Genomic DNA, 26,565 nt, shown 5'->3' on the forward strand with positions numbered 1-26,565 from the left:
TTGTATAATGTTGGGAGTTTCCATGCTGTCTCTTCGGGCTTGCAGAAAGTAGACTTGCTCTAGTTTTAGTTGCTTTGTTATTGTTATATTAGTTGTGTGAATATTTAACAAGTTTCTTTCCCGCTAGGTTCGAGAGAGGCAGTACAAGACTACCTCAGGCATTGAAGAGTAGCAGAATTGCAGCATTAGAGGTCTTATAATGCAGAGCTAAAAGAGTGTTGGGTGGCCTTAGAAAGCTTTGAAGGGAAGCATGAAAAGTTTGTATGGGGTCATGGAACTGACAGGAAGCCAGCTGTAGAGACTTAAGGAGCTGATAATGCCTTTCCTATTCATCATCTCTGGGTTCCTAATACCTATAGCTGCCCAGCTAGCTGGAACACACAGAGATGCCTTCCTATGATCTTTAAAAATCATTATCCATAAGAATGCATTACAAGGCGGGGGGTGGGGGGATACCTAGGCTGTATGTATAATAGTAGAAATGAGCACACAACTCGGTAGGATAGAAAACCCTGTCACATTGGATATTGGCCATCTAAGTTTGGTCTAAACCTTAAAATACTTCTTCTGCCATCACCCTAATAATTTCACCCATGAAGATAGTGCTTTTTATGTTGGTGGTAGGGCTTGCTGTATATCTATATTCTAATGAATTCATGCAGTGCGCCACTGCAGAAAGCTATTTCAACTTTACATGGCAACTGAACTTGCTACTTGTTCTCTGTCTATTCTTGATGGTACCTTAGGGACAGGGTTATGTAGTTGTTTGGAAGAGGGAATTTCAGCAGGTATTACTTGCATGTTAGTTCTATAAATGTCATGTTGTTATAAAATACAGTAGACCAAAATCCACAAGAATGATTCCTTCATTTGCCAACCAAAATGCACAAAATAACACCATGCCATCTTTTTGAAGTTTCACTGACTTCATCAGGCAAAAGACATCAAAAATCATGCAGAAGAAGAAGAAAAATGATGATGTCACTGGCCTACATTTTGCATCAAATGTTGTGACATACGTTCTAAACAAATGGAGACCGTAGTCAGAAGCTCAAAAAGTCATCACAGTTGGTTAAAGCTTGCTAGGGCATATCGGTTTCACATTTGTAAATATATTTAAAGAAGTTCTGGTATTATGAACTTGAACAGTTAATCTTGAATTTGTTCAGCCCTGGATTGTGATCTTGATTTGGTCACTTGGTTGATATCATTTTGAGTCCCATTCCTGATTTCACGGACTAGCAGCAGAGAGAGAAATTGTGTGCTTTTCATGCGAGCTTCCTTATTTTCACCTGCTTTGCCTCATCTCTAGCCCTTAGAGAGGCTGCCAGAAGAAATGGTGGGGTGACTTCAGAGTTTGTTGGGGGGATGGGTAGAGACTAATACCATGTGCTCTGTGGTAAACCTTCCATGTACTTCTTTTGGCTCTGCATACCTCCATTTGTTTGGAGATCATCTATTTCTGCCTTGCTTCTCCTGGTGTTCTTTATACCAAAAGCCCACCCAATAGAATGTTGTTAGTTGAGGATATGGGACCTAGTGAGATTATTTAAGTGACTCTTAAGTGTCTTGTGGTTGTTTTTATCTTTTCACTGTTGCTTTGATGGGTATGAGGTATCTTATTGCTAAGGTTTTTGTTGTTGTTTAAAAGATGAACTCCTTATTTTGAATTATTTTATGTGTATAAAGTTGGTCAGTGCTTTCCAGGTGATCTTATGAGAAAGCCTTGCTCTATAGCTCTTAAAACTTTGGCATGCTCATGGAAGGAGATGTGGTTTTTCAGATAGGTGATTCAAACTATATAGGGCCTTGAATGTCACGTCCAACACCGAGTTCTGCCTGGAAATGGACTAGTAACCAGTTTACGTATGGGAGTTTATGTATTCCCTGTAACCAGTCCTAGTCAGCAGCCTCTTTGCAGAATTTTGGACCTGCTGAAGATTCATGACAGTTTCCAAAGTCATCCTCACAAAGAGCATGCTACAATTATCCAATCAAGATGCAATCAAGGCATGTGCTACCATGGCCAGATCTGATGTCTGAAGGAATGGGTGCTCAAGGCTTAAGTCAGAGTCCAGCAGGATAAAATAACAGTTGGAGACTACCTAGTGCCGTATGGGTCAGGTCAGATTTTTGTTTAAATAGTAAAAGCAAAACACAACTCTCCTTATCTATTCAACCAGTCCCACTGTGCTTGCGTTTATACACCAGGAAGGGCATAGGTCTAGTATATATGTGGTGGCTCTCCCATCTCTGAGAATCCTGTTTACAACCTCAGGCTGCACAAATTGAAACATACTTAATATTATAGGACAAGTAGAAACCCAAATTTGCTGAGCCCATATTAATCATAGCATCCAAGTTGAAGTAGACCTCAGCTTCTAGCTAGTCTACCTGCCTTTGCTGTGGCATAACTACTCAGGACAACACCAGGCAGATGCCAGAAAATAATTCTGCCACCCCCCCCCTCCACCCCCACACACAAAGAAATAGGCTTTCCAACGGGCCTCTACTCCTTGCTCTCCAGGTCTTGCCTACCTCTGAATAGAGAACCCAGGCAGACAAAGCTGGGACAGATTCAGATCAGCTCTGCAATTTTAAAATAATCGCCACTCCCCTACCCTCCAACCAGGGGAATCGCTACTTGTCCTTGTAGGGATTGGCCTTGCCCCCATAACAGCTTCCTCTCAGAGCAACAACCTTCCTCTGGTAAAGTATCCACCACCTTAAGTAGCCAGCCTTTATCTCTTCCAGCTGGAGCTGACTAGCTGGCAGGGTACCTTGGGGCCTGGTCCTGTTGAGGGCAGATGTCAGGCAGCAGTCCATTGGGAGAGTGAGGCAGTCCAGCAGCAGACAGACAGGAGGAAAGTCTGTCTCCTCTCTGAGGCTTGGTGGTCATGATGGCAAGAGCTTATTACCTATCTAAGCAAACTCAAGTAATTATAGGTTAAGGAATGCATATATAATGAATGTTAATTCTGTGTATTTTATTAGAGACTGTGTACATATTAACTGTACAGAGTCATAGCCAAACCACCGCAGAAATCAAACTAGATTTTTCACTAGTGAAGCAAAAGCTCTATGGAATAAAAGTTTTGAAGTTGCTACTTTTTGTTCAATGATTTTCCCAGATGTTTCCTGTAGTTTGACAAATGTACCATTTACTAGAAAGTTGCACTCTTGAGAGTTAGAATGTTATGGACACAGTTGCTATAGACAAGGACTGTAAAATCAGGATTTGGAATAAAATCTTATGTTTGCTTTTAGTTGAAGAAGTTTTTTTCCCCCCCAGACTAAAGATGATGTACTAGAAAATATCCTTTCATTTTCTCTTACACTGTAATCCGTTGCAATCCTCCTTCCTCTCAAACTGGCACCAATTCTGTCTAAAGCTGCCAAATGTTAGCACTCACTCAGGAGCAGATTTGTGTCGTGCTAAAAGGTTGCACAAGTTGTTTTGGCTCTTCCTTTGAACCTTTAAGTCAATTAAGGCACTTGGGTTCAATGATTAAACTTTTTATCATAGCTACCTCTTGGTTATCCCATCCGGAATTAGATACGTGAAGATTACAAACAGTAGATGTGTTAGAATGTTAAAGGGAGATGTGGGCAGGAAAGGTGCAACACTCACAATGTTCAAATTATATGGGAAGGATCAATACTGAAAAAATGTTAAAGTATGTGTTTTTATGAGAACCAACATGATCTAGGAAGGACAAGAGACCTCTTCCAGAAAATTAGAAACATTGGAGGTAAATTTCAGGCAAAAATTGGTATGATAAGAAACAAAGATGGCAGGGACCTAACAGAAGCTGAAGAGATCAAGAGAAGGTGGCGAGATTATACAGAAGATCTGTATAGGAAGGATAACAATATCGAGGATAGCTTTGACGGTGTGGTGAATGAATTAGAACCAGACATCCTGAGGAGTGAGGTTGAATGGGCCTTAAGAAGCATTGCTAACAACAAGGCAGCAGGAGACGACGAGATCCCAGCTGAACTGTTTAAAATCTTAAAAGATGATGCTGTCAAGGTGATGCATGCCATATGCCAGCAAATATGGAAAACACAAGAATGGCCATCAGACTGGAAAAAATCAACTTACATCCCCATACCAAAAAAGGGAAATGCGAAAGACTGCTCCAACTTCCGTACAGTGGCCCTTATTTCTCATGCCAGTAAGGTAATGCTCAAGATCCTGCAAGGAAGACTCCAGCAATACATGGAGCGAGAGTTGCCAGATGTTCAAGCTGGGTGTAGAAAAGGCAGAGGAACGAGAGACCAGATTGCCAATATCCGCTGGATAATGGAGAAAGGCAGGGAGTTTCAGAAAAACATCTACTTTTGCTTCATTGACTATTCTAAAGCTTTTGACTGTGTGGATCATAATAAATTGTGGCAAGTTCTTGGTGGGATGGGCATACCAAGCCACCTTGTCTCTCTCCTGAGGAATCTGTACAAGGACCAAGTCGCAACAGTAAGGACTGACCACGGAACAACAGACTGGTTCAAGATTGGGAAAGGCGTACGGCAAGGCTGCATACTCTCACCCAACCTTTTTAACTTGTATGCAGAACACATCATGCGATGTGCGGGGCTTGAAGAATGCAAAGCTGGGGTGAAAATTGCTGGAAGAAACATTAACAACCTCAGATATGCAGATGACACCACTCTGATGGCCGAAAGCGAGGAGGAGCTGAGGAGCCTTCTAATCAAGGTGAAAGAAGAAAGCGCAAAAGCCGGGTTGCAGCTGAACGTCAAAAAAACCAAGATTATGGCAACAAGAATGATTGACAACTGGAAAATAGAGGGAGAAAATGTGGAGGCCGTGACAGACTTTGTATTTCTAGGCGCAAAGATTACTGCAGATGCAGACTGTGGCCAGGAAATCAGAAGACGCTTACTGCTTGGGAGGAGAGCAATGTCCAATCTCGATAAAATAGTAAAGAGTAGAGACATCAGACTGGCAACAAAGATCCGCCTAGTCCATGCCATGGTATTCCCTGTAGTAACCTACGGATGTGAGAGCTGGACCATAGGAAAGGCTGAGCGAAGGAAGATCGATGCTTTTGAGCTGTGGTGCTGGAGGAAAGTGCTGAGAGTGCCTTGGACTGCGAGAAGATCCAACCAGTCCATCCTCCAGGAAATAAAGCCCGGCTGCTCAATGGAAGGAAGGATACTAGAGACAAAGTTGAAGTACTTTGGCCACATCATGAGGAGACAGCAAAGCCTAGAGAAGACAATTATGCTGGGGAAAGTGGAAGGCAAAAGGAAGAGGGGCCGACCTAGGGCAAGATGGATGGATGGCATCCTTGAAGTGACTGGACTGACCTTGAAGGAGCTGGGGGTGGTGACGGCCGACAGGGAGCTCTGGCGTGGGCTGGTCCACGAGGTCACGAAGAGTCGGAGACGACTGAACGAATGAACAACAACATGATCTAGTAGTTTGAGTATTGGAGTAGGACTCTGGAGGCAAAGTTTTAAATTCATACTCAGTCATGGAAACTCACAGGGATCTTGGGCAGGTCACAGTCTCTCATCCTCAGAGGAAGGCAATGGTGAATGCCCTCTGAAGAAATCTTGACAAGTTGGAATTGACTTTGAAAACACACAAAACAGATGTTTTTTGATCTCATATTGGGAGTGAGTTGGTTGGCAGTTTATATATTTAAGGATATTTCTGTTTGTGTCATTGTTGTTATGTACCTTCAAGTCAACACCAACTTCTGGCAACCTAGGATCTTCTTGGGAAGATTTATTTGGAGGAGGAATGAATTTGCCATCCTCAGAAGCTGGGAGAGTGTGGCTTCTCCTGGAGAATGTGTTTAGGCCCAGATATTTCAGTCAAAATTCCAAATGCAGTATGGTTTCTTCAACAAATTGAAGATAGAAAAAAATATTTTCTTCAAAACATAATAATTTTATAATAATCAAGATTCATAGGCATGAATGGAACCCATTGTGGTGGTGTAACTCAAGCGTTGGGCTACGACTCTGGAGACCAGGGTTTGAATATCCACTTGGCTATGGAAACTTACTTGTGACCTTAAGCAAGTCATACTCTCAACCTCAGGAGAAGGCAAATGCTCTCTGAATAAACCCTGTGATAGGTTTGCCTTAGGGCCCTTCTACACAGCCCTATATCTCAGAATATCAAGGCAGGAAATCCCATAATATCTGCTTTGAACTGGGTTATCTAAGTCCACACTCAGATATATGGGATTTTCTGCCTTGATATTCTGGGATATAGGGTTGTGTGGAAGGGTCCTCGGTATCTTTATAAGTCAGAAATTAGTTAAAAACACATAGCAACCACCAATGCATCAATGGAAATGAGGTAGATGTTTCCACACATGCTATTAACACTAAGTTACCAGTCAGTTTAAAAAACAGACCATAATATGTGCCATTTGTCTGGGTGATAACACTTAAATGCTTAAAATATGTATGTTTCAGTATATAATAAATTTGTGTGCTGCTTGTATACCACCAAGAGCTGTCCTATATCTTTCTGTTTTATTGATTAATATTTCACACCTGATATGCACAAAGTTTATGTAAATATGTTGCCCATATCAAACTGAGGGGCCATCCTTCATATGTTGTTGGAGTGCAGCTCAGTGTTCTTCACCATTGGTGACTGCGCTGATTAGATCTGCTGATACTTGCAAGCCAACAACCTGCCCTGTGCACTCTGCACACATACATACAATCTTGTTGATTGCTAATGACAATATTAATAACAATATTGTTAACTTTCATGCAAAACTAAAAAACATAAAAGGTCAGTGGGTATGGTAGCCAGAATATTACAGATGGAGCCAGGTGGAGGCAAAATGGATTGTGACTTAACCATGATTTGAACCAAACTCTGAGCAGTGATTTGTGCTTCATTGATTACTCTAGGGACTTTCATGTTTTGGAGCTGGTGTATGTGTGTGGTGCACCAGTCTTATTTATATTAGTTACTACAGGGCTGATGAGGGCTGCCATCATGGTGTTATGTTTGATGATTGGTGGGGACCATTTCCTTGAACAGCTCACTGTATTGATGTAAAGCATATTCAAGAATAGTTTTAGTTGGGAAAAAAACTGGGACTAGTCAGATTTTGCATGTTTGGGAGGTCAGAGGGGATCCCAACAGTTGCACAGGATCACTGAGGTGGCAACGGATGTTTTTCCTCCTCTGTGAAACGACCCTCAACCCATTCATGGTCATATCAGTATTTATAATTTTGGCCCCATATCTGCCCCCAACTTAGACTTCAAGTTGACTTATGCACCACCATATATGACACAAAACAGCATTTCTCTTGAAAGGAGCGAACTGCGTTTTTCAGTTTCCTCTCCCCTGTGAAAATAGGTGTGGCAATCAAGCAAGTACTTGTACTTGGAAATCAGAATACGAGAAATGTAAAATTGGGCCCTTAATCTGCACATCAAATTTATCCTGCTCGTTCCATGTTCCAACAGAGTTATTACTTCATAGATTTACATGCAGAATGCTGAACGAGCCTGTCTTTAAACCGAAGAGATGACATGGTTGTCTGGGCTGTTGAAAACAGATTGGCAGTGAAGGTGAGCACTTTGAAAAGAAAAAAGCAAATGCTTAGCAGGGCAAGGCTAGAAAATGGCCACGTGGCCATCCTAGGCATAGTGCCAGCTTGCTGCCTTTGTCCCTGTGTAAGATGATGGATGAGTACACACACACACACACACACACACACACACACACACACAGAGAGAGAGACAGAGAGAGACAGAGCGAGAGAGAGACGCAAGCACACCCAGTTGCGTGGTTTAATGATGCAATGGCTAAGTGGAACACAAACCTTTATCTCTGGTTTACGGAAAGGACCCCATGGTTTTGCTGTCTTTCTTTTTGATCTCATGTGGAGATTCAAAGCTCATTTCCTTCTCTGAATAAAAAAGAATAGCATCAACACTTAGCAGAACTGCATTTTAGCAAAAAACATGAGAACCCCTTGAACGAAAAGGGAGCACACGAGTTCCACAAAAATGGTGTTTCAGCAAGTGGAGAAGAAATGCATCCCTGGTCTTTTGCAGCACAGCTTTCAGGATGGAGGGACTCTTATTCTGACACAGCTTCTGCCTGCTGATCTTTTTGTGCAGGAGAGCGCTTGCCAAGTTTGTGAGGCCCAAGGCTTTCTTGTGGGAGGACGCAGGGTTGTCTTCATGCTCTTTGGCAATGATTAAAGTGAGGTTAGTACCCAAAAAAAATGGTGTTGGGGAGGGGAGGGAGTGTGCTTTCATTTTATTCCCTGATCCTTGCTGTTTCAAACCAGATCCTGGCTCTCTGAAACCAGATGGCAGTGCCATATTTTCAGCTGTAATTCATTTAAAACTTTTTTAAATGCTCTTGAACCAGGAAGTGTAAGAATGGATCAGTAGCTCTGCTAGGAAAGTGATGGGTTTTTCGGTACAGGAAGGCATCAGCTGTGTCTCCCGGGCACCATTTGGTGACTGGCTTCCACCCCAAAAAGACCAGGACACTTCTGCAACTCTAGCTCAACGGTGGACTCTATAATGTCAGGTTTCAGGGGCACAGAGAAGGTTATTTTGCTAAATGGAAAAAAAGACAAGACTCAGGCATTGAGAAAATGTTTCTGCTGCTGTGGACATGTGACAACCTGTAGTGTGCATTTTTTTAAAAGCAAGAGCAACTTTGCATGTTTATTTCTTGTTATTTATTAAAATTGTGCCCTGCCTTTCTGCCCTTCCCCATGGATAATACATGCAAATGGCAAATAAATAATGAATAGTTAAAACATCATATCAGATTATGATCACGTCAATGTGAAAATGGGGGGAAAGTCCCTTTCTAAAAGGGTGTAATTCTCTCACAATTTGCACATTGCCCCGCCTATGAAGAAGGTAATCCCTGTGATTCTTTTTAATGTGATTGCAAATGTTGTGAATACAATTGTTAGGCATCCAATGCATGAAATTGTGTAATGTTCCCTTCCCAAATCACACTTGAAATATTAGTCCATGCTAGGTTCCTGTGTGGGGGGTGGGGGGTAACTCTGTAGGAAATGCTTGGTATGATGTGGTTTTCAAAGAAATAGCCATGTTAGTCTCTTGCAACATTAGAAGGAAGTAAAGAAGTGGAGGAAAAAAATGAATGAGGCAACACCCCCAAAGGTGCCATCTACATTAATGCCATAGCTCCATTCTATGGAATGATGGATGTTGTAGTTTGCTCAAGCACTAGTGTTCTTTGGCAGAGAAGGCTTAAGACATTGCAGAACTACAACTCTCATGAAAGCAGGTTTATAAAGAAGCAATCAAGGCCGTTTACATGACTGAGCAGTGAAGAAGGGAACCTGGGTTGGGAGAAAAACCTGTAGCTGAGGATCCAGCACTGAGGAGGCACTCTTTCCTATGTTTGGTAACTGGACTGATCACAGTGTTTACTCTCAAAGAAGATTACGAGACATCTTTAAAGGGATTGCTGGGAATAAAGCTTCTGATTTTGGTTTGCTGGCCATTTTTGTAGGAATTCTTCAGGGTTGTCATCGAATGAGTGCATTGCAACGTACTCATTCACAGATATGTGAGATGCTGGAGAAACTGGACTGCCTATTAAAATTGTTCTGTCTTACTCCCCTATTTTTTAAAAAATACTCAAGGTGATTTGTAAAAAAACACACCAAAATTAATATATATTTACAAAGTTTACATTGTTACTTAGCTGTGTGTTGCTCTTCTCAAGTCTGCAGTCACTTTGCCCATCTGCCAAATTTTATATAGAACTGAATTCACCCCCTCCCTTCCCATTCCCTTTTCATCCGTTCAGTAAGCAGCTGACTTTCCTTCAGTGGATAAGGGAATTATATGTGATTAATTATAACCCCAGGAGGTAGATAACACGGGACCCCTACTCTCAGACTTTTGTGTAGCCTGTGCATTCTTGCTCAAACTATAAACTTAAGATGACAAGACCAAGAAAAAAAAGTATCCAAACTGGATTTGCACAAAGCCATCCGTAGGATTCATCTTTGCCCTCTGGATGTAGTTGGACTTCAGCTTCCATTTGTTGGGCTTTGGGCCTTGCAATCCAACTACTTCCAGAAGTCCACATGATTCTCATCCTTGCACTAAATAATGGGGTGTTTTTTGGGGGAGGGGGGGGGAGGGGGTTCCTTTCCAGTCACCAAGTACTTACATATATTTATTTGGATGGACAATAGGAGCCCCTCCTTCTGCACTCTCCAGACCTTTGACAGGAAAACTGCATGTTCCTGAGAAGTCTGGGGAAAGAGGACATGTTTTCATTCCTAGGCTACAAAGATTCCTATAATTTGAAAATGGCAACACAGTAGACATTTAGAGGTTACTTGTCCAATTTGAATCCATCTCCAAAGGGGCAGCACTGGAGAGGAATGAAATGGATGTCCCCATTTACTTATTGAGCCCTACCTCATGCCTGAATAAGCCATTCACACATACCCACCAAATATGTCCAACTGCACATTGACTCCAGATTATCACCAGATTATCCCCGCTACATCTTAAAAATCTACCTGTTCTGACTTATAAACAAATTCAACTTAAGAACAAACCTACCGAACCTCTCATGTTTGTAACTTGAGGATTGTCAGAATAGGATACTCAATGCTCAATGATGTCATCCTTGTGGTGGGTTTTCAAAAGGTATAAGAAGAAAGTGGTGGAAAAAGAAAGGTAGCAGTACAGTGATTCACTGTCTCCTAGGTGGGCAACAAGGGGGAAAGTGCTGTTTAAGTTAGTCCAGGGCAGGAGTAGATGTAAAAAGCCAAGGGAAATCAGAGAGATTTGTGAAATGGAGGTATGGGGAGGCAATAAATCTTCTGGACATCTGCATTCATTAACCATACAATATAACTTCTCATTTAACAAAGGAGATGTGTTGCATAGATTTTTTAACAGAACATTTTTGACCAAATCACTTCTTATAATTTCCATGTGGAAATTCCATGTGCATCCGCAGAAAAGAAGAGCTGTTAAACATGTTTCAGTTAATTTTTAATTCAAAACTAACAATATGCATATGTGAAAGAAACATCAGGTCAAGTGAGTCATGCATAAGTTAAGCAAAAACATTATAAACCTTCTGGAGGCCCCTTGGAGGCTTTTTGCAAAAGGCATCAAGGGATCTTCTGCTTCTTATGATTTCCATTTTGTTAGCAGATCTGTTTTTTAAATATGTTGAGGGTTCTAATAAGGCAGGCTTATCTGCCATCCTCTTTTCTTTATTTTGCTGTTTATGTATGCAAAGGAAGGGGTTCTGATGGCAGCTGCTGTTTGTCTTGCCTCTTACTGGCAGGCACACACAGCTGTCATAAAGTCTGCTAACGTAAAAACTTTTTTTGTCCCTACCTAAGCTTCATTGCATTGTTTGTGGCAGACACCACATTGCCACTCAATGCTACAAGTTTGTGTTTCTTCAAGTGCCTTTTTACCATGCTCTCAATGCTAACGTGAAAATACTTCCCAATAGTGGATATGCAGGGAAATTGGGGGCTGGGCAGGCATAAAAAATCTTTGTAAAAGAGAGCTTTGATGGCAGAGGTATACCAGGATTTTCCTAAAAAACGGCAGCCTGCTTTGCATGTAAAGCTAGTGGTCCAGGCTGATGGAAATCATCAACGTCTGACAAGGTAAATCCTTAAGCTGATAAAGTCTGAATTGGTAAAGATTAGTCACCGAGAGTATCCTGCAAGCATAGGAAATGACTATTTCTACCTACTGCACACCAGAGCTTTGCAGCCCAGCAAAGTACATTTTAAACTATACTACTGAGTTCTGCTATCAAGGCCTTTTTTCCATGGTCTGATCTAGTGTGATGGTGATGGTATTTATTTATTTATTGTGTCATCCGCAACCAGAACATGGTGATGGTAACTATCGTAGTAGTGGATTGTTGTAGGGTTTTTTGGGCTATATGGCCATCTTCAGAGGTTGTGAGGATGCCTGCCATAGATGCAGGTGAAACTTCAGGAGAGAATGCTTCTAGAACATGGCCATACAGCCCGAAAAACCTACAACAACCCAGTGATTCCAGCCATGAAAGCCTTCGACAATATATCGTAGTAGTGTGCCTTCATTTCTGTTCCATGGGGATTATGTCACGCAAGATTTGTTCAGAGGGGCATTGCCCTTGCATTCCCATGGGGCTGAGAGAGTGTGACTTACCTAAGGTCATTCGGGATTTCCACAGCCAAGTGGGGATTTGAACCCTAATTTCCTTGTGTCCTAATCTTGCACTCAGACTATGATAACATGCTGGCTAATGTAGTGCAATTACATTATTTTGATTGAGAGTGACTTTACTGCAGAGAAAATTTGATTGATGTTTAGCTATTTGCAATCCAGAATCCAGGTGGTTGTGAAACTCTTATTAGGCAAACTTCAAGTCCCTTCCTGTGCTATCAGTTGTAGTAGTGGGTGGTGTACACGTATTTGTTTGCAAGCACAATATACAATACTGTTTTTACCTTAACTTTAGTGTATAGATACACAAGAACATGTCAGTTCTGGCTAGAAATAGCTCATGTTGTGTGCTAGTTCTTTGTTCCAGGGGGTGTGTTGTTGATTCTTCCATGCTGATTTGCCAGCATTTTCTGTTCTTTTTCTATGATTGAGATGCAGTGCTGTTATGTAATGTTGCAGAAACAAAAGAGAAGTCGAGAGATTTGCAGCCTGCTGAATTTGTGGGGAGTATAGCTTGCAAGTTTCTTTATACAGCTTTTAGCACTACAACAAATGTTATTATCTGATCTTTTATTTGCGTGTATGACCCTAGCATCGGGCCAAAAAAGTGTTTTCTCCGTATCTTAATTATGTGTGGCTATCATTATGGGTGGTTATCACTGTATTATCAAATATTTGTAGCAGTCTGGATATTACCCTGTGAATGGTGGAATGAAAGGGAAAATACATACTTGAAAAGTATTGTAAACTACATCATTTGCATGTAAGCTATTTTTAACCTTATAGAATTTTCCATGCACCTTTCAATGTACACATTGTTCTTGTAACAAGGTTTATATGGAAGTTAAGAGGCATTTTGAATCTGGAAATTCAAATTTTAAAAAATCATTTTTTTTTCAAGATTATTTAAAAATGTGTCCAGTTTGTGGTGTGTGACATTGTCTGTGAAAGCACACGCATTTCTTTTTTTTAAATTTTATTTTGGAGGATGAAACTATGAACAGCAGATTATCATTTTTCTTTTCTTTGTTTGAATAATGTGCAAGTAAGTGTGCATGATTACAATTTTATATATTTGAGAAATGCACAGGGAAAAAAGCATTTTTAAGGTAGCAGAAGACTAGTAATTAAAATGTGTCAAGAACTGATACATTAAAATACAGAAAAGTCAGTTACATTAAGAAAATTGTATCAAAATATGTATATATTTCCATGCAGAAATTTTTAGTCCCACAACATAGTATGGAAATTGAATGGAACAAGAATACTGACAAGATTATTTGAAAAGCAACAGATATGGAATGGATCTTCACATCCATCCTTTTTATTTGTTTCCATGCTGGCATCTGTCTCATCTACATAGCATTTTTGAAAGGGTTTTGTGTTGTATTTCAAATAATATCATTTAGTAAAAAAATGTCATAACACAACACAGTGGCACTTTTAACTGCAAGAAAACTTGCAGCATTTCACATCATGTTTTAAATCATTCAGGATAGTCTGTAAATCTCAAGGATGACTGACCTTGCTTCACCCTATAGCTGTCTTAGCCATTTGTGGCACTTAACTGGCATGAAAAAAAGAAAAAATAATCCAACCAAGTAACCTGAGAACCAAAACAGTGTAGTGATTTCAGTGTTGGATTAGGACACTGAGAGACCAGGGTGCAAATCCCTGCTTGGCCATGGAAATGCACGGGGCTAATTTGGGCACACCCTCTCAGCCTACCAGAAAAGCAAGGGCAACCCCCCTCTGAACAAATGCTGCCCCTAAAATGGCTGTGATAAGTTAACCTTAGGGCCGCCATAAGTCAGAAATGTGTCTTGTCATTTTTAAAAGTCTCTGGTGGCGCAGTGGGTTAAACCCTTGTTATAGCAGGACTGAAGACCGACAGGTTGCAGGTTCGAATCTGGGGAGAGTGTGGATGAGCTCCCTCTTATCAGCTCCAGCTCCCCATGCGGGAAGATGAGAGAAGCCTCCCACAAGGATGGTAAAACATCAAAACATCTGGGCGTCCCCCTGAGCAACATCCTAACAGATAGCCAATTCTCTCACACCAGAAGCGACTTGCAGTTTCTCAAGTCACTCCTGACACACACACACACACACAAAAGTTTCAAAGCTTTTTTTCTATTTCATGGCAACAGCATAGTTAAACCCAATTAGGCATCTTGTTTGTCAAAAGGCATAACTTGACAGCAACTTATTGGGACATCTGCTATCAGGAAGTCAAGTTGTAGAAACTTGAAAAAAGCAAATAAACATAATGAAACCACTATTTTAATATAATGTACCTTTTAGCCTGTCCAATGAATTAAAAGATTCCTTTTCTCAAGTTTTCTTTGCCATCTGTCAGGCAGTGTTTTTTGGCTTCTGTTGCGCGCTAAGTTAGGAAAGTACTTGAACAACAATAAATTGCACACAGGATGTAAAATGAAGGCCTTCATGCAGCCCTTTTCTGTCACACCTTTTGTTCTAAGATAGATAGATTTTGGAATGGAGCCATCAAAATTAAGGAATGCTTGGCATGGATTTCAACTGTTGCAGTTCTTCTAAGTTATGTTTCAGACAACTACTGGATCATTACTACTGGGTGGCCTTTTGGAGGATAATTATGTTTGTATAAAAACAAATCAAGTGCATCAGTTTATTTCCTTTTTGTTGGCCGGAACCATTAAGAATACATGGAAAATATTCATTTTGAGTTTATATCTAGTAGCTAAAATGTCAATTGCAGATTGAATGGGGCATCCATAAAAGGGCTAGTCTGTTCATGTATGTATTATTTGCTTATGTTGTTAGGTCTCACAGAAATGTTGTGAATTATAGGAAGAGGGCAATATAATAACACATCACTACAAAATGTATCTTGCCTCTCAAGTTAACAGTGATATAAATGTGCATGCACCTAATTTATTTGTTGTAATTTTATGTTTCTTCAGTCTGTCATAATCATATATAGAAATCAGAAATACTGTGGCATGAATGAGTCTGCATTTGGTATTTAAAGTGAGATGTCTATCTGCCAGACTGCCCTAAGTAGTTACAATCTTTTTCTGAATTTTTGACTCCATATCTAAACGGTTCGGGACCACCCTACCTGCGTGACCGCATCTCCATCTACGAACCCACACGCTCGCTACGGTCATCCGGAGAAGCCCTGCTTGTGATCCCACCCACGTCGCAAGCGCGCTTGGTGGGGACGCGTGACAGGGCCTTTTCCGTGGCGGCCCCCAGACTTTGGAACGCCCTCCCAAAAGATCTCAGACAGGCCCCCACTCTAGCCGTTTTCAGAAGGAAGTTAAAAACCTGGCTGTTCCGTTGTGCCTTCCCAGACTAGGAATCCCCATCCCAGGTCCTAGAAGCACCTTAGCATAACCAATGTTGCTGCACACCACACTTTAATCCTACGTTCCTCCTGCCATTTCAGCACTTTTAATCCCTGTACCCCACTGCGCCGGCCGAACCAGTTTTAATAGTGTCCTGATGTATTGTCATTGTGGTTTATTTTGCTTAATTGTTTTGATTTGCTTTGTTTACTGTTGTGCTATGTTTTCTTTTGTATTGTGTTTGAGGCTTCGGCCGTGTAAGCCGCATCGAGTCCTTCGGGAGATGCTAGCGGGGTACAAATAAAGTTAATAATAATAATAATAATAATAATATCTTAATTTGTTGATGTTCTTTCCCTTGGGTTTCATGTCTCCTTCCTCTGAGTCTACTTCTGCTATCAATATGATATATTATGCTGATAAATTATTCATATAGAGTGATAAAATTCAGCCTCACATGACCCATTTACAAGTTGGAAAACAATATGTATCTTCATATTGCATCCTGACAGTACTCTCTTGTACTGTGTATAAGTTAAATATAAGGACAACAAAATGTTGTGTCCTTCCCATTTTTTGACAGTGACCCATCGTTTTTCATGCTGTACAACAACAAAGGCATTTACAGGCATTCCTCAGTTAACAAAGCCTCTGACAAGTTGCTCCTTTTTACAAAATTGTCTTACCTTCATCCAGTGCCTCTTTTCCTCCTCACCCTTTGTCTATCTGAAAGTTTCTTTTAACAGTATCAGCACTGGGAGGGTGGTGAAGTAGAACTGCAAATCACAGACTTTTGCTGTTACGTTGCACTACTCAGGCATGGGCAAACTTTGCCCCTCAGGTGTTTTGGACTTCAACTCCCTCAGTTCTCAACAGCCGGTGAGCTGGCTGGGATTTCTGGGAGTTGAAGTCCAAAACACCTGGAGGGCCAAAGTTTGCCCCTGCCTGAACTAGCATGTCTGCAGTGAACAATGAAAAGAAGCCTGCGATAGGAAGGAATGTGATTCTCTGCTGGCTGATCCTACTGTAGCTGTGTGGCCTGCCTACAATAGACAAGTTATACAGCAGCAGCCTCTAGATCCCTGACTGACGATATGTGGACAGCAGAAGAGAGAGAAATGGAGAAAATATGTTAAGAATACATAGATCCATGTTTGGCCATCCGTATGGAAATCGTGCAAAAAAACTGGAAGCTGGTGGAAAGAAAACAAATATCTGAATGCATTTTGGAAGAAACATTTAAAAAACGTTAAAATGTTTTTGTTTATTCACACAGTTATCTGATCTCTTTCCCCCCCTCCATTTCACATGTGCATACTCTTAGTTTTAAATAAAAAGTTTGCCAAAACATGTGAGATGGCTTCTCTTTTTTGTAGTATAGGAATTTATTACTGTTCTTTTCAGATTATTTATAACTCTGGTACTAAATGTTCTGTTAAAAAGAAATGTCTACTTGATTAACTGGAGTACAGTATACCTATAATCTATAAAACACAGTATAATGTTCTTCTCAATTTTTTGTGCCCCACATTATCCAACATGTATTTGCAATATGATCTCAAGTGCCTCTTCCTTTTCTGAACCTAGCTTAGAATTCTGAGATTCTTCGCTCCATATATGAATACATAAAAGCAAGAGGCTATACTGACAGTAGCTTTGGCATGGGTCAGGTTTCTACAATCAATCAGGCTTTTGTTGAGGGTTGACTAAATGTGTAGAAGAGCTGTTTGAAAACAGCAAGCTCTCTGACACAATGAGAGTTGTTCTTTAATGCAACATAAAAGGGAGCAGCAGTATCCTACCATGAAAACCCTATGATGAGCAAATCTAAAATGAAAGAAGCACCATAGGAGCAGAGGAATAAAATGAAATGATCAAAATGTAGCTTTTAAGTATATCCTTTTAAAAAGTCTACTTAGTTGCAACATTTTTGAGTACGTGGACAGGTATCTAAGAGTTCCGACTGCAATTATTCTAACTGTAGTAGAAGAAACGATTGCTTAGTGATTTTATATGGAATACATATTACTGGATTACTGTAATGCGCTCTATGTGGAACTGCCTTTGAAACTTCAGTTAAGGAAAAGAATTACAGCCAAGTTGTAAAATACAACTCCCTTGTTGCAACAGTTCCACTGGCTACTAGTCTGTCTCCAGGCTCCATTCCAATATAATCTGATTATAATTTATTCTTATTATCAATTACATTATCAATGATAATGTTAAGTAATATAATAATTATATTTAATTATAATGAGAACGCATTCGTTACTCATTTCCTCTCTCAGCCTGTTAATTGCTTGTGTCAGAAAGGAGCAGTATAATAAAATGGTTGCCTTTCCAAGTGGTTCAAGTTTCATGACACAGTTAGCAAGGACATCGTCCTTCCAGTTGGCTTTAAGGAGGCATTGCACACATGCATGGGCGCACACACCCCAACACCAAACTAACGTCTGTCTCCACATCCTGATTCTGGTTGGCTTTACTCTCGGCTCTTTTGGCTCTTTAGAAACTTTGACTATTAAACTCAAGTGGGCCTGAAATTCATACTAGGAAAATTCATTTTGTGTGGGAGGCTGGGATGTTCAACACTTGACTCTGGGAAAGTATTATTTAACGGACTACTCAATAAGCTTCTGGTTGGCATATGAAATTCTGGTGGCCTTTTACTGAACAGTGTACCCAGCCTGAGGGTGACTATGAAAACAGAGCACTGGCCTGTCTCTTTATAAACATGGCTAAGGAAGCCAAAGAGTAGAGCTTGTGCCAGCTTTGATTCCATTTTTTTTGCTAGAGCTGATTTGGTCATACAGTGTAGTCTTGAAACATATATCCTTATCCTGTACTTTCAATGTTGAAATACAACAATTGGACAACAAAAGGAGGAGAGATTGTATCATTTTCCTTTGTGTATTCTTAGCCTACTTAGTAGAGAATAAAGTTCAGTTTATTTCAAGACATAACATTTGTTCAAATAGAAACCTAAATACAGCATGCAAAATACACTGATAATTCATCTTGCAACAGAAAGCATGAATTGGTCTCCTCTATTTAAAGGATTAATAGCGATTTGAAAGATAATATACTGAATTTGGGAATAAAGGTTGGGAGGCAGGGGCTTGTGATAAAGAGAAAATATTTGAAAAGTTACAAGTAATTGTTTACTCTAGGAAATTTTAAAGCATAAGTTGGTTTCCTTTGCTCTTGAATACAAACAATGAAAATAATCATGGCTGGTATTTTGTATCACATTTTAGATTCCTAACACAGAGTTACGGATCTGTAACTGCTTCATGTTCATATAAAGGAGGACCTATGAAAACAATAAATCTGCTTAACAAAAGTTAGTTTCTTTGGGTTCAAAACCTTCTCTGAGAAGATGCCTTTTTCTTACATGTGTGGTAGTTGGGACTCTTGCATGGAGCGTGACATAAAGAGAATTGCCTTTGTTCATACCTCTGTTAATGGATTGGAATTTGTGAACAGAATCCAGTTCAACTTTTCTCTTTCTAGTCTTCCATTATATTTTCCTCGTTCAAGGACTGAAGTCTTTAATTCTGTATTATATGTGAATGAAAGCTGAACTGTTCTACAGCTGGGTTTGGAGTATTGCTATTTCTAATATTTTTGAGACTGCTTTTTTTTAACCAGTTCCAGAACAGTTCAGCCTTCTGGGACATACAGTATGGAATTTTAAAGGCTTGTATTGAGAAAAACTCCTGCTATAATACAAGTAAGTTAGACTTAAAGGTATTGCAACATTGCCGGTCCCCCACACATTTTTGCATTTTTATATTGCAAGATAACTAACACAGATATCTGTTTGAGAAATATTATGTATTCAACTATGTTTCATATTCATGGTTATTTATTCATCGTGTCAGAAGCAAGTTGAGGATACAGTTAAAATTAATTTAAAAACACAAAGTTAAAAACTTGGCATTATGCTAAATGTCCTTTGACCAGAAGCTGCCCACTTGGAGTGCCTCTGCTGTCTCTGTGAGAAGGTCCTCCAGTGTCCAACCTGCCACTTTTGGATTCTTGCTTGCTGTGGTGTTCCTTCGAGTATCTCTCTCAATCTTAAGAGGCTGTTTCTTGATTTAAGCCATTGGCATGCTGGCTGATATCCGAACAGAGGATGAACTGGAGATGTCACTGCCTTGGTCTTTTTATTATTGGCTGCTACTTCCCGTCGGATGTCAGGTGGTACAATACCAGCTAAACAGTATAATTTCTTCAGTGGTGTGGGGCGTAGACATCCTGATTCATGGTTGTGATATTATTGCCATGATTGTAAGTACACCACAAATCCCACCTGAAAACTCCAGGGAGCAGCTCTGAGTGATGGAGGTCTGTTTTGCTGGTGATCATGATGCAGCAGAATGACATTTTCCAGGCCTCTTCCCCAGTGAACTTTATCCTCCTATGGTCCGTTTGGCAGCAGAACTGACCTCCATCTTCCAGAGTAACTGCTGACTGTTACGGTAGGTTGTGAGTGATGACACTTAGTTATACATTCACAATTAATTTGGTGATGTGGAATCTTGACCAATAAAATCAAAACAGTTAAAATTATGAAACAGTAAACCTAAATGATCAAAGGAATAGATCAAGTATCGCTTTATTGAGCATAGTGTAATCCCCTCGAATTCAGCCTTTCACATTATCCAAAAAGCAGCTGTTGAGTGCTCTCAAGCTTCAAGTTCAGGATTGTCAACTCCAGATTTTTCTGGACCCCAATCTTCCACTAGCAATATGTCTCCACTAGATCCAGTCCAAACATTGAGCTCAGAGAAGAAAAACGTATTATTGCTGAAGGAGAAAGAGTGTGAGTACCAGACAAAGTTAGGAAGGCATTCCAAAGCAAGGGGTTGTCTCAACATGCCTCTAAGCAACCAACCAGTCAAAACTTTCCCAAAATTGTGTTTCCTTTTCCCTTTGAGTTCACAAGAGGAATTTGGTACTGTTTGGCACTGTTCCATGGATGTTTACTCAGATGTAAATTCTGCTGGTTCACTTTAGAACAGTGGTGTTCCTTTCATTTGCTTCTCTTTTAGCACTAGACTTTCTTAGCTTGTGTATTGTGAATTATAAAATTACATCAAATACCGTACATGATGTGTGTGTCCTCAAATTAGGGTCTACTTGAATAAAGCCTTTATAAACAGGCACTGTGAGATGTTAGCTTCATGTCAGTAATGCTTTTGGCTGCTCTTTGGTTTTAAAAAAAAGCAGTGCACTGGAAATAAGCACAAGTGGAACAGTCCCCTTCTCTGGGCCTCTCTCTAGCTCTCCCTTTTTCCTTAAACAGTTGGCAAACTTAGTAATTTATCCAGGATGGGTGTGAATTACCCATTGCACTGTTCCAGTAAACAGAGAGCCAGCATGAACAGTTCTGCAACACAAGAATCGTTTAAGGACAATGTGTCGTAACTACCACTTGAACCTTTTCAATGCACAGGCTCAAAACATTGCTTCCAATTCACAAAGAAGAAAAACTGCTGCATTTTGGTGCTAGCAGCCAGGATGTGTGTGGTTTTGGTATGTCATCCATCTAAGCACATGATGCTTGAGTAAGCAATGAAGACTGGGTTGTGATTCACTGAGGAGAATGATGGAAAACAATGTCTGTTTAAAATGCAGGGAGTACAAAACACTTCGAACTGTATGTGAGTGTTTGTGTGTGTGTTTGTGTGAGAGAGTGGCGAGGTGGTGGGTTCAGCCTGGTTTGTACTTAAAGGCTTATACAGTAGCCAAGAGCTTGCATGTGATCTGTTTGTACATGGACACATTGGTTACTCCCACAGTCAACATCAGGTATATTAATAAAATACATCATGAGTCACTATAATATCAAGGCTGGAATATTGCATTTGTGACTTAGGGTGTTCACGTTATATTCTCACTTAGCCATAAAACTCGCTGGATAACCCTGGAGCAGTCTCTCAGCCTATTTCACATTATTTTGGGAGGACAAAAAGAGAAGAGCAATTTACATTGGAGCCCATCAGAAGAAAGGTGACAATAGAGATGCATCCAATAAAATTAGCTAAATAAATATATGCTTTACAATGACTAAAATCAGGTGCAGTATGGTCCCCTTATCCATGGATTCAGTATCCATGATTTCACTTACCCCTGCTCCACCCCCCCCCCCCCCCCCCAAAAGCCTCTCTGGGTCCTCCAGTGTATATGGGATCCATCAGTGTCTTGGAATCTATCCACTGTGTATATTGGGAGTCATGTTGTAATACCTTTGGTGTGTTAATATGTAAGATACTACCTTTTATTAGTAGATGTTACGTTGATTAGAACCATCCAGTGATCACAGTTAAGTGTGTTAACATGTAAGTTATAAACCTCTCTTCTGTAGCTAGATGTATAATGCATGTGTTTTTAGACTGTATGTTCCATAAGATCCTGATAGAGGAGGTCATTATGAACTTTAGTTTAGCTCAGGTTTCACAGAAGAATACTAAGGCAAAGGAACAATAAATGGTGACCCCTATGGAAACATAAAGATATTAGTTTGTAAAATAGGATTTAACATTAATTTGAAAAGTCCCCTTTAAGAAAGAAATGTAGTACAGGGGGCTTTATCTGAAACTAAAGCTTTCTCTGATCTGTTTCTCCAGAACATTGGCTGCCAACTAGCAGCACATGGTGGTGAAGTGTTTCTGCATGGGCAGTCACTGAGGTCTTGGACTTTTTTTCCAGTTGGGTGAATTTGGCTGAATATAAAATCACATGTACTTGTGTATAAAACAGAATGACATGGGAACTTTTTTCTTTTCTAAACTATTATCTCAAGTAGCACATTTACCTCTGCAACTGCCATCTCACTGCTCTTGTTAGCTGCATTCAGGTTGACATCAACTTATGGAGATCTCATGAATACCAAGTCACTCTGTCCTCAATAGCCCTGTTTAGTCTTGCAGCCCCAGGGTTGTGGCTTCCAAGATTGAGTCTGTCCGTCTGGAACACAGTCTTTCCTTTTTCAGATAGCCAAGATATTATTAGCTTTTTTATTGAGTCACATTTTCTCATAATATGTCAAAGCACTATAATCCGAGTTCAGTAATATTGGCTTCTAGGTAGTGTAATTGTGTTGTGGTGTACATTTCCGTGGCATTTTGGCATTGACACACCAAAAGAGCATTTGTTGTTGGTACTGATAATTTGAGGACATATTGTGAAATGGTAACATGTTGCCATTGTGAAATATACTGCTTTGAAACAGGGTCTATCATTTTTAAATACCCTGTAGAATTGAGGATGCCCTTGGGTTTGTAGAGCAAAGAAGTCTTGGTTGATAAATGTGACATTGCTCTCAGTAAGCCAGCCTGAAATGGCCTCACAAAACACAGAAGTGCTCTGGGGATTATTTCTTCTGTGAGTGGAAGACTGTTCCAAGTCCTCCATATTACGCAGATGTTTCCGTTTTATGTATTTTCCTCTCATCTCCAAGAACCGTGAAATTTAATGGACTTAATAGACTAGCTACCCCACTGTGTTCCAGGCAGGGTTTCCTGCAAAGTGACCACTATTCTTGCTTACCTAAACATGGACCAAAATTAAGTGCAAAATAAAGATGATGGTTCCACCCTAACATTAGAAGGTTAGCAAGAGGAAGGTCACCTTTTACAGTGTTTAGTCTATAGCTGGTTATATAACTTCGAAAAAGCAAATGTTGTGAGAATGGGAACCCTGCTTTCAGTATCTAGTTCAGGGGTCCTCAAACTAAGGTCCAAGGGCTGGATATGGCCATCCAAGGTCATTTACCCGGCCCTCGCTCAGCCTAATCAGAAACAACTTGAAAGCACACAACAACAACAATCCTATCTCATCAGCCAAAAGCAGGCCCACACTTCCTATTAAAACACTAATAAGTTTATATTTGTTAACATGGTTCTTCATTTTAATTCTTGCATTGTTTTAAAGTGTTTTTTGCACTACAAATAAGATATGTACAGTATGCATAGGAATTCATCCATGTGTTTTTTTTCCCTTCAAATTATGACAGTAGAGCATTAGTTCTCAATTTGTGGGTCCCCAGGAGTTTTGGCCTACAAATCCCAGAAATCCCAACCAGTTTACCAGCTGTTAGGATTTCTGGAGTTGAAGACCAAAACTTCTGGGGACCCACAGGTTGAGAACCACTGCAGTAGAGTGCCGGACACCTTAAATCATTCATCCTTCCACAGAGAGAGAGAGAGAAAGAGAGAAAGAGAGAAAGAGAGAATGTAAATGTTTAATTATTGTTTTATTCTGTTGGACATCAGCTAACTAGAAAGGTTATTTTTTTAAAAATAAGTAGTGTTTGTTTGAAGAAATAGCCCATGTTTACAATGATCATGTACCAAATGCACTAGTATTTTATAAACTAGATATATTTTTTCATTGAAGCACATTTACAACACATAATTACCATCTTAGTGAAATAACCTTGTTTTTGTTGAAGTTAAGCAGAGCTGCTGAAATAAATTAACTCCCAAATGACTTCACAGCATTGAATAAGTAAACACAGCATGTTCTCCTGTGAAAGTAGCTGTGTTCTATCAAGTTTGGCAGCATCATTATTCCATAACTGTTTCATTACTCAGTAGTCAAATCCACTGGTTACTGGCATAGTTTCTTTCTGTCCGTAAGCCTTTACATATGCTATTTTTTATGAGAGACAGTGTTCATAGCATGAGGACATAAAATGTGTGTTATGGTGAAAACGTTTCATAAACATGACATATATCACCATGAGATCACAAAAAGTCAGAAGTGACTGAATGAATAAACAACAAAACATGACATATATCACTGTTTATTATTATTTACAACCTATCCAAATAGGCAATTATTGCGATCTGCTACCTTTTTAAGACTGCCTATATAATTTTTTAAAGACTGCCTATATAAAATTCGTTCTTAGGTCTTGATTGAAGACACTGGATAAACTAAAAACCACATGGAAACCTTTCCTGGTCTCCAGGACAGTGTCCCTTGTAATAATCTGTTTCTTTTTCTTGTAGAATGAAGACTGCCAATGGGGATTACCGAAAAGAACACCGAGAGAGAAGTCGTAGTCCAATCGATCGGGCTGTTGCACCAACAATGAGTCTTCATGCTAATCACATATATGCCTCAATCCCAAGCTTAACCATGGATCAACCTCTAGCACTGACCAAAAACAGCATGGATCCTACCCGGTCTGTAAGCCTCACTCCTACAATGACATCAGTGGAACGGCAGCAGGTACTTGGCTTATGGGTGGATGTATGTATGTATGTATGCATGTATGTATGTATAGATAGGCCAACAGACAGTTAGACAGAATGATAGAATGAATGTATCTCTCTGTCAGCTATGGGCTCTCCATGGAAGTGAAGAATCTCTTTTCAAATAATATGCAGGAATCCTCTTAGGGGGGAAGGGTGTTGTCTTAATTTCAGAGGGTAAAAAATGAGGAAGAGTTTTGGTTGTCAGTGTTGCCTTGGGTCATCTAGATGTCTTCCGCTATCTTTTGAAAGCACCACATCCTTGTTTGCAGGTAATCTGAAGCTTTCAAAATATAGGCTTGATCTGTACAAACAGAAGATTAGATAAAATGAATTCTGAATTGCATCATTTCAGATTGCAGGTGTGGGGACTGCACGGTTGAGGGACTTTACAAACCAAAATGAATGCCACCCTTTTATTTCTGATGACCCACAAACCCTTTCTAACACCTACTCTTAGGCTGTTAATACATCTGCTCAACCACATGAAATAAGCAGTGTTGTTGGTTCAAAACACTGCCTCTTTTGCTGCAGGTCTTGATGATCCTTCGTACTTCGATCCTCTTTCTGGGTATATTTTCATTTTAGGAAAATGGCCATTGATATAGATAAAATGTTTTCCTCATTTGTGCTGGTTTTCCCTCAGTTTACTATCCCCCCCCCCTCTTCATTCTGTTCCACTAGTCTTTTAAAACAAGTAGAAGATTATAAACTGCAGCCTAAATGAACTGAGATATACAAGAGGCCTAGCTGCAAACATATCTGTTCACAAAGACACATCATTATGCAATCATTATCTCTGCCCCGAATGTTGCTTTTGGGCACATTAAGGTCACTTTTTCAGAATTTGATGAGCTCCTTCTGCATCATTTTCAAATGTTTCTATTTAGCAGTTGAAAGGCATTTCATGCTTTCCTTGGCCACTCTTGTGTCTTGTAAATATATCTGGGATGGGATCTGAAACCTTTTGGTTTACAACATGATTGTATTATCAAGTGATGCATTATTTTGCATAATCCATTGTGCAAACTCAACTGCTGATATACTGCACACACCTCCTCCTCTCCAGCGTTGGTTCAGTGATGACAGACAAGGAAGGGAGAGGCTTCCACTGACGACATTTGGGCTCTTGATAAGTCTTGCTATTGTTTCTTCGCTTGGCAGACAATCCTGCCACTCTAAGAGTACATCAAGAGCTGTTTTTACTGGACTGGACCCTCGTGATTATGGGCAGATCTTTTGAACATTTTGTTGTGTTTGGAACATGCTTGCCTCTTTCCCAAACTGGATGTGACAGTGAGCTTTGTCAGTATTGTCAGATGCTAATCATCTCGGTTTTCAGTTGTAGCTTTACTGTATTATAGTTGTGCCTTTTATCTCATTTTATCTATAATTGTTTGTACATCACCTAGAAAAACAATGTTGGGGTAACTACTAAATTCTAATGAAGTTCGTTGAAAAGGTACACTACAAACACAGTTCAGCACACAGCATTGTTGCAAATCTTCCATTCATTACAGAGCTGTATGAGGCGATTGCATAGCCCATATGTAAATTAAGCACTTTTCCTGATCTTGCCATGAATGATGCAAAGGCAAGCCTAATGTTCCTTCCTGTCCTTTGTTTGACAATGCTCAGTATATTTGACTTTGCTGCCAGTTCAGAAAGATTCAAATGTCTTTGTTCTCCCCAGAAGGAGAACAAAGAGCAGCAGCCTCTTGCTTTTGTTTTTAGTTGGTTGAAATTTGACC

The 26,565-nt window shown here is 40.0% G+C and overlaps 1 protein-coding gene across 3 annotated transcripts in view; it reads left to right on the forward strand.

The window, feature by feature from the left end:
* VGLL4 (vestigial like family member 4) overlaps positions 1–26,565 on the forward strand; it is a 131,480-nt gene that overhangs the window by 94,855 nt on the left and 10,060 nt on the right. For 2 of the 3 annotated variants that reach the window (XM_060765940.2, XM_060765939.2), the window contains one exon: positions 24,569–24,791. In XM_060765940.2, coding sequence (XP_060621923.2) covers positions 24,569–24,791 — 223 coding nt within the window. Of the gene's footprint in view, positions 1–8,125; positions 8,224–24,568; positions 24,792–26,565 lie in introns of those variants that run through there. The other variant, XM_060765941.2, reaches the window with a different exon arrangement.

Source organism: Anolis sagrei, chromosome 2, assembly GCF_037176765.1.
Source record: "Anolis sagrei isolate rAnoSag1 chromosome 2, rAnoSag1.mat, whole genome shotgun sequence".
In the NCBI taxonomy this organism is placed as follows: domain Eukaryota; kingdom Metazoa; phylum Chordata; class Lepidosauria; order Squamata; family Dactyloidae; genus Anolis; species Anolis sagrei.